At 32.4% G+C, this 8,760-nt stretch overlaps 1 protein-coding gene across 1 annotated transcript; it reads right to left on the bottom strand.

Moving 5' to 3' along the window:
• Nucleotides 1-2,372: 2,372 nt before the first annotated feature.
• LOC112765774 (ferric reduction oxidase 8, mitochondrial) lies at nucleotides 2,373-6,370 on the bottom strand. Its single transcript, XM_025811631.3, has 8 exons — nucleotides 5,885-6,370; nucleotides 5,698-5,791; nucleotides 5,445-5,630; nucleotides 5,121-5,358; nucleotides 4,678-5,005; nucleotides 4,332-4,590; nucleotides 2,869-3,545; nucleotides 2,373-2,789 (listed from the first exon to the last, which is right to left on the bottom strand). Exons 1-8 carry the CDS (start codon nucleotides 6,039-6,041, stop codon nucleotides 2,605-2,607), a joined length of 2,124 nt encoding a protein of 707 aa, XP_025667416.1. The 5' UTR covers nucleotides 6,042-6,370; the 3' UTR covers nucleotides 2,373-2,604.
• Between the last annotated feature and the right edge of the window lie 2,390 nt (nucleotides 6,371-8,760).

Below are 8,760 nucleotides of genomic sequence, written 5' to 3'. Positions count from 1 at the left end.
CCCTAACCTGATCTTAGACCTGATGAAACCTACGCACTTTCGGGCCAGGTGAAAACCGGGTAAAAACCGGGTCTTTAGCATGTAAAAATCACCTAATCTCCAACCATTATTTCACAATTCACATAGTAAAATTCACTTAAAAAAATATAACAAGAACCAACCCTTCTCTAAAATTAAAGCATAACCATAATCAATACTAATATTGTCTAATAACACCAAATATTTAAAGAGTAAAGTACCAACTCGGTCCCTGTCCATTTCCCAAAATGACAAGACGACCCTTAACCAAAAACACGTTTCATTACGGTCCCTGACCCTGTACTCCGTCTGCCAACCCGGTCCTTCTGTCAGTTTTCCGGCGAAAACTCGACGAAAATTGCTGATGTGTCAGGTTAAAAAATGGACAGGGACCTAGTTATCTCTAAATTTAAATTGGTTAGGGGTTTATTTGTCTATATTATTTTTTAAACATTATTTTTTAATTATTTTTTATTCATTATATTAATGTTCTTTTTTTAATAAATAAATACAAACTAATTAATAAATTATTCAAATTAAAAAATATCATTTATTATGAAACCAAATAAATAATTTTTAAATATAATTTTTAAATATATAAATAATAAACATTAAAATTCAGTTAATACATTAATAATAATAACCATATGATATACTATTAGCATTATGATCTAGCTAATTTTTACAATAAAGTGAAAACTAATGAACACATTATTTAATATATAGTAAACTTTTTTTGACTAATAACAAATTTAATTTTTTATCTCTTTAAACTAAATTAATAATTCTATTTGATATCTTTATACTAAAATACACTATGAGTAGGCTACTAATACTAAATGAAATAAAACATAATAGAATTATTAATTTAGTTTAAAGAGATAAAAAATTAAATTTGTTACTAGTAAAAAAAACTTTACTATATATCAAATAATGTGTTCATTAGTTATAATACTAATAGTATATCATAGGGTTATTATTATTAATGTATTAACTGAATTTTAATGTTTATTATTTATATATTTAAAAATTATTTATTTGTTTCATAATAAATGATATTTTTAAATTTGAATAATTTATTAATTAGTTTGTACTTCTTTATTAAAAAAAGAATATTAATATAATGAATAAAAATATAATTAAAAATATTATTTAAAGAATAATAAGAACAAATAAACCCCTAACCAATTTAAATTTAGAGACAATTAGGTCCCTATCCATTTTTTAACCTGACACGTCAGCAATTTTCGTCGAGTTTTCGCCGGAAAACTGACAAAAGGACCGGGTTGACAGACGGAGTATATGGTCAGGGACCGTAATGGAACGTATTTTTGGTTAAGGTTCGTCTTGTCATTTTGGAAAATGGACAGGGACCGGATTGGTACTTTATTCATATTTAAATCAATACAAATAACACAATATTATGCATTAGTCTAAAGTCTTATGTTTTAAACATAAAACATTAACTTATAATCTTATAATGACTAATAACACAAAATATTAAGGTTTATAATATTTAAATTCCACATAAGAATAGCCATCATCCATCACTAATAACACAAATTAATTATGTATGATAACCGGGCCATCGGGCCGAGTTCGGGTGACCCGAGCTATGGCCCGGACTCGAGCCGAAATAATGACCGGATCTATTTTTTAGATCCTTACCCGGCCCTAGACCCGATGAAATCACACCAAATTAGCCCATAAAATATTCGGGGCCGGACCAAACCTTCGAGTCGGACCGGGTCATGTACACCCCTAGTGTTAGATAGCCGCAGTGAAAAATTCTTTTTTTTAAAAAAAATGAAAAAAGAAAGAAAGAAAAAAAACGAATGAGAAATTGTTAAATTAAATTTCAAATTATTCTGGTAGAATTTTCGGTTTCACTAACATAGTTCACTTGTTTAAAAAAAAAAAGAACTATTCTTTACCTTTTGAGACTTAGGTAATGGCAACACTATCTTGTTCGTCAACTACCATCATCTTTCAGCCCATTTGAAGAACAAGAAAAACAAAAGCCCATCAAGTCTATAAAAAAAAAATTAAACAAAATAACTTTTATTAAAAATATGTAATTATCTTATAATCTCACTCTATCTGAAAAGCAGTTCTGCCACTCTCTTTTTGTCAGGACACAATTTTTAAAATTCAACTTACAATCTATCTTAATCTGAAAAGCAGTTCTGCCACTCTCTTTTTGTCAGGACACAATTTTCAAAACTCAACTTACAATCTATCTTAACATGTACATGCGGCACTATGTGAGATGCACCCATGAGAATCATACATATAGATGTTTACTCACATCCATACCATAGACTTTGCCAAATTTAAAACCCCACACTGAAGGATAAAGAAGGAGGATATTTTTCATTGCAATATTTTTTAGACATTTTGATACATTAAGATGTACATTATATATCTATCAAAGGAACACGAACAACATAAAGCTTACATTCTTGCTAAAATCGGATAGTGTTTGTTTTGGTTTACTCAGAAAACTAATTGAGAAATGCATGGCTTGAAAGATAAGAGAGTGTGTATGCGACTACTTTTACAGTTTTACTTGCGTAGTTTTGATTACTAAAGCGTGAAGTTGAGGGAGTGGAAAGCGAAGCATGGCTCTGTTCTTTTTCCACCACCAAACTTGAAACAATTGGACTCCTTCCGGCATGCGGCCGCAACCGATTCCTTCATGCTCTCCGGTCCACACACCAACACTCCAATATTCGATCCACAAGTTTCTTCTTGGAACATGCCAAATATATCTGCCCAATTGGATGATGGAGATCATTGAATGCATATAACAAATCCAAAGAAACAATTGATATTCTAACAACACACTACCTTCAAAGTTAGGCCTTCCACCGAAGTGGACTTCATGTTCTTCAAGAGCATTCCTAATTTCAGCTGAGCTTAGATCAAGGGGCTTCATGTCTTTCTCAGAGATTGGTTGAATCCCTTTCTTCAGCCTTCTCCATCTAAGAAGAATCGCCACCAAGCCGTTGCATGCTAAAGCTAGGACAAAAGCAGCTATAAGAAGCAGGTCCACAATCCAAGAGGGAGCCTTTTGCTTCGACGAATTCGAATGCTTCCCAGATGGAATTATAACATGGTTGAAACAGATAAGAAAAATAAGAAAAATGATGGAGCTCATTCCTACGATGGCGGCCATGCAAGACGGACTCTCAGGCCCGTGTACAGCGTAATTTGCACACACCGTGTCCAGTTGCAGGGTTCTTACTTTTGAGAATTCATTCAGTAGCTCTTTGATTCCAACCCCTGCTTGTGTTTCTTGAGTCACAAACAACTTTAGATTCAAATGGCAGTTTTCAGTTGAATGGTTGACCAAAAGATGTGAGATTGGATGTAATAGACAAAAGTCCTGTGCCTTCTTGATGACATACACAAGATGAATTCTTGAAGGATATCTACTTTTGCTGCTAGATGAATTGAGTTCTTCCAAAATGCTCAGAAATGGGGTTATTCCACTTCCTCCAGCAACCAGAAGTAGACTGTCATATCTGCAGATATATTTTTTTTCCTTTCAATTTTTGAATTATATTCTATTTTTTTTTTCTATTTTTCCACGTTAGAATGTGACTAGACAGTTCAGTTAAGAGTAGAGTAAAATACTAAATTGGTCCTTACATTTGGACATAATTCTATTTTTATTTTTAAAATTTAAAGTGTCTTATTTAAATTCAAAAATATTTCATTTAGTTTCAATATACTACCACCATGAGGTCAAAGTTAAATAATTAATGGAATGTTCTACATGACAGCAATACAAGAACAAGGTAGATAATTTGGAAACAAGTACAAGCTCCAAGGGTTAAAATTAACCGCGGATAGATCAATACATTTATTTATCATTCTTCTTACAATTTAAATGAAATATTTTCTATAGAACTAAAAAGAATGATAAATAAATGTATTGATGTATTCACGGTCAATTTTGTACCTCTGGAGCTTGTATTTGTTCTCCAGATTATCGACCTTATTCTTGTACTGCTGTTATGTAGGCCATTCTGATAATTATTTAACTTTGACCTCACGATGAGAGACTACATTAAAGCTAAATGAAACTTTTTTGAATTCAAATACGATACTTTAAACTTTAAGGACCAAAATAGGATTACGCTCAAATATAGAGGACTAATTTAGTATTTTACCCTAATTAATAAATTTTATATATTTAAAATTCACTATAAAAATTAAATTAGATAAAAGTTAGGCACAAAGTTAAAAACACGATTAAATTGGCGCTAAAAAGTAAAAGTGACAGTGGAGATCATGTGTTTGCTTACTTTAAGAAGTCTAATGAAGCAGGTCCATAAGGTCCTTCAATTGCAACAGGTATACCCTTCCTCTTATCAGCACCTTTTTCAATCTCAGCCTGTATCAGATCATAAAGAGAATTGGTCCACCACCCTTCAGATTTGATTATTACAGACATGGTTTGGTTTTCAGCCCTGGAACTTGATATTATGCTGAAAGAATGCCACTGAAGATGTGATATTGCTGGTATCTTCATAAATATAACACTTGTAGGCATATACTTCAGCCCTGCAAATCATTGAAAGAAACATTTAAATTTCATATTCTTTGTTCACATATTTTTTCAATTCTAAAGTTCAATATCAGATTAAATACACGGATCTTTAGGCAGAATTATTTCCACAGCTTTGGATGGGAAAGTTCTAGCCGAAACCATGCAGGTTCTTGGACTCGATTGTATGACACGGAGCAGTTTGTCGAGGCTGAAAAGAAATAGTCCTCCGAAGACTGTATAGAAGTGCCTATCTCCACCATGGAACAAGAAGAACACTAGAAAGATTGTGTAGAGATGATGTGTGTAGTAGAAGATTTCAAACTTCATCCTCCTGATTTGTGGAAGTGAAGTGACATAGATAACTAGCCCGGTGACAAGTGTAATCGCTCCTGCAAGGTATATTCGTCCTGTGCTTTGCCACTTCCAAATCTGTTTGAAGATCATGAACAGAAAATTAAAAGGAGAGTACTAATCATTACTACAATTAAAAGAAAATTGAAAAATTTGAAGAAACATGTTTTAGAATTTAGAGTTTGGGCTTCACTTCTTTCTGTATATGGTGGCTGACACCCCAGACAAAGCAAGTGCTTGCGCCGTGTATTGCAGCGAAAAATATCATTGCAGTTCCAAGCCAGGTGTGATATCTGACTGAAGCTTCGAATTGGATGCCGAGTATGCGAAAGAGAGCCAATCCCCTTAAGACAGGAAGAAGAAGCAAAGCAAGGCAGGCTTCGGCCAGCAACCCGAACCGGGTTGCTATTCTGAGATACTTGAGTTGCCATCTGAAATGAAGTTATGCATCTGGTGAATTAAATCAACAGCTTTCTATCAGAGCACAAAAGAAAAGAGTAATAAGAAGAGCATTTACAGGTTCAACTTGAGGGATTTGTCTGGTAACAACTTCTTGAAGTCGTTAGAAATGCGAGCGTAATAAGTCCATGCTAGAAAGAGTATAAACAGCAAAATTACCAGTATTTCAATACTGGATAAGATTCCTAGAAAGCTGTTAACTACCAGTGGACTTGAGATGATAATTGATGAGGTCCTTGAACTTCTGCATGAGAAAATGATCATTGAAAGTGAAAACACCCACTAAAGTGCAATATGGAACTTGATATTACCTGCTTCTTTGATTTGCAGCTTTCAAATCCAAGAAAAGAAGTCCAATTATACCAACAGCAATTATTGGAAATGTATACACAGCAAAGTTAAGACCTGCAAAGAATCTTCTAGTGTCACCTATCATTTTATTCAAATTAAACACTGGAGATTCAAATTCATATAATTGTTTATGAATTCAATGTGTACCATAGTACCCAAAAATTGTATTATTGGCACTTTCTTCTGCAACTTTCCATTTTCTTGTCCATATTTGGGTAGGCTTTAGAATCCAAAGAGCAACCCAACCTGCACATATGAGAATCATAAGAAGTTTAAGAATAGCAAGTAAAGTGGAGCTTGCCATGCCTGAATCAATGCTCTTCAGTCTTCACACTTCAATTGGTGTGATTAAGATCCCTATTTATAAAGGAATCTTAGGAGAATTATTGATTACCATTTTGGATGTAAGAAGTAAGAACATCAAATTTAGCCCCACCACTTCCCCTTTAGTACCCCATTATTTTATTTATTATATAAACTTATAAAGCACCTTTCTACAGTAAGGGAAAATTAAGATTATGCAATGTTTAAATGGATTGTGCCCACGAACGGATTCTCCATTTTCATCATTTCCAGAAGAGTTAACAATTAAAACTTGACGTTTGGGCTTTGATGTGATTATGCACTGAGAATAAACATGATGGCATACCATTATCTTATATATATCATAATCTAATTAATGTTCTACTCACTGTATTATTAATTAAAATTGCTAGTGTGACAACTTTGGATTATAATCATAGTCTTTTGCTCCAGCGTATGGTCCCTCCATCAGATAGTGGAATTCTGGTCCATGATACCCTTTGCCTCTAGACTAGAGTAGCAATTTCTAATTGCCATATGAAGTGACAGAATATTTCTTGATTGGTTTGTTTTTTTCTGAACAATTTTTACAGAATGTGGGTATTGTTGAAACTTGAAACTTTAAATGTGAACATAGTTTTGATCTGTGTCACTTAAATTTAGAGCAACAGCACTGAGCACATGTGATTAGGAGGGCTGTACATGATTTGGTTAATTCAAAAATCAAACTTGTTTTTTGGTTAATCAAAAATTTAATTTTAATTAATTAATTAAATTAGTTTATACGATAAAATTGATTATTAATCGGTTATAAAATTTAAAAACTAATTTTTAACCGGTTATAAAAATAAAAATTGGTTTTTGGAAAAATAAAAAAATGGTTTTTAAAATTGGTTTTTGGACAAAAACTGGTTTATAGACAAAAAATTGGTTTTCTAAAAAATTAATTTTTTTAATCTAAAAATTGAAATTAAAAATCTTAAAATGTGATTTTGTCGGTTAAAAATTAATTTTTTTAAATTTAGTTTTGATTAACTAATTTTAAAAAATTTATATATAATTTTTAAAATTATTTTGTTAAATTGATAACTAAAATGTAATTATAATTTTTTAACCAATTAACTATATTTTGATTTTTTTAATGTACACTCTTAGGATTTAGAACACAAAAATGGAAACAATGGCTACAAACACTGCCTAGCTTAATTACTAGTACAAGTGAGATCATATGTTATTTGGCTTGTTGGCTTACATGGAAGGTGATATTAATTTAATTTTGTGAGATTAATCAATGGAGGAGAGAAGAAGCTTTAAATTTTGTGTTAGTAATTAAACTGAACTTATCAATTACTAATATTTTTTTTTTGTTTTAGGCATTGTGATTTTTTAGGTTAGTGAAGTATTAGAGTTCAGGAAGAGGTATGAGAAAGTTGGGTTGGTCGTAATATGTTGTTGATCGAAAAATATTTTCGATAAAAATAAGTGGAATCGAAATGAATCAAGTATGGTTTTTCGAGTAGACATGCGCGTAAGTATAAAGTTGAAAGTGATTGGTGCCGATTTGGTTTTCGATTGCTTTGTTGATCGAGTGAGTCAAACCGAGGAGAAGATCCGATTCGAAAAAAATCGAATAAAGCCTTTGAAAGAGCCGGTCGAATAGTTGTGAAAGTGGGAAGTTAATAGCTTTTATTGCACAAGGAGATCATGGGAAATATCTACAATGATACGGCGGGAACGGTTACCAAGGGAGACTACACCTCAAATTTGAAATGTTGTATTTAATTTTAATTAATTACCAATTAATCGTCAGTTATGTAAAATTAGCCTATAAATATTAGGAAATTTTAGTGAAGAAGAGTTGGAACTTTCACTCAAAAAAAATACTCTAACACTCTCACATCCCAGCGAATCCCTGAATTTGCATTTAAGTTATATTTTCTGTAGGGTTCCTTCGACCTTCTCTTTTCTTTTAATTTATTCTTTCTGTAAACTTATCATTTCAATTAATTTTATTTTCTAAATGTCCTTCACTTTTGTTTGTTCAATTTATCCTTCTACATTTGAATCTTTTATTTTGAAGTCCTTTCGATTCAATCAAAGGCATTTTATTGTCTTCTTTTAATTTCATTGCAAATCTTTTCATTTATTATTTATTTAGTTCTCAAAACTTTCAATTTCTAAGTCCTAATTATTAATTTACAGATTTACTTTATTTTAATTTTTAAATTTGGTCTAATCAAAGACGCTTTTGATGCACTTCTAGAAAACTGGTACTCACACAGAGAAGTAGGTTTCGTTCCCAGACCACTAGATATCGAACCACCATCGATTTGCTAAAAATCGATAAAACAAATTGGCACGCCCGGTGGGACATTTTTAAATCGAAGTGTGTCAAAATAACTATTTTTCCAGTATTTGTCTAGTGTATGCGATTACGAAGTAGAAAGATCATTCACATGGCTGATGAATTGTCGAATGTGAATGGTGGTTCATCCACCAATGATAGCGTACCAGTATCCATGCAACAGGCCGATATGTCTTCACGTTCAGAAGGCGCAATCGGGACTGAAAGTATAGTCGTTATGACTATTCAAACTGGAAATGTTGGACGTAATATTCGTCCACGTGGTCCTATACCACCATATCAACCTCCATTAACCGCTGGTTGGCCCCCTTACGGTCTTCCTCCCGGTTATACCCCACCGGTAGGTGGTTTTATG

This window comes from Arachis hypogaea, chromosome 17 (genome assembly GCF_003086295.3).
Source record: "Arachis hypogaea cultivar Tifrunner chromosome 17, arahy.Tifrunner.gnm2.J5K5, whole genome shotgun sequence".
Classification (NCBI taxonomy): domain Eukaryota; kingdom Viridiplantae; phylum Streptophyta; class Magnoliopsida; order Fabales; family Fabaceae; genus Arachis; species Arachis hypogaea.
Note: the sequence above shows the minus strand (reverse complement) of the source record. Positions and strands in the feature narration are given on the sequence as shown.

Coding starts and splice junctions, on each gene's coding strand:
- LOC112765774 (XM_025811631.3), bottom strand. CDS start 6,041: ATGGCAAGCTCCACTTTACTTGCTATTCTTAAACTTCTTATGATTCTC. Junction 5,792..5,884: donor TACAATTTTTGGGTACTATG/GTACACATTGAA, acceptor GATTCTTTGCAG/GTCTTAACTTTGCTGTGTAT. Junction 3,546..4,331: donor GCTTCATTAGACTTCTTAAA/GTAAGCAAACAC, acceptor ATATATCTGCAG/ATATGACAGTCTACTTCTGG.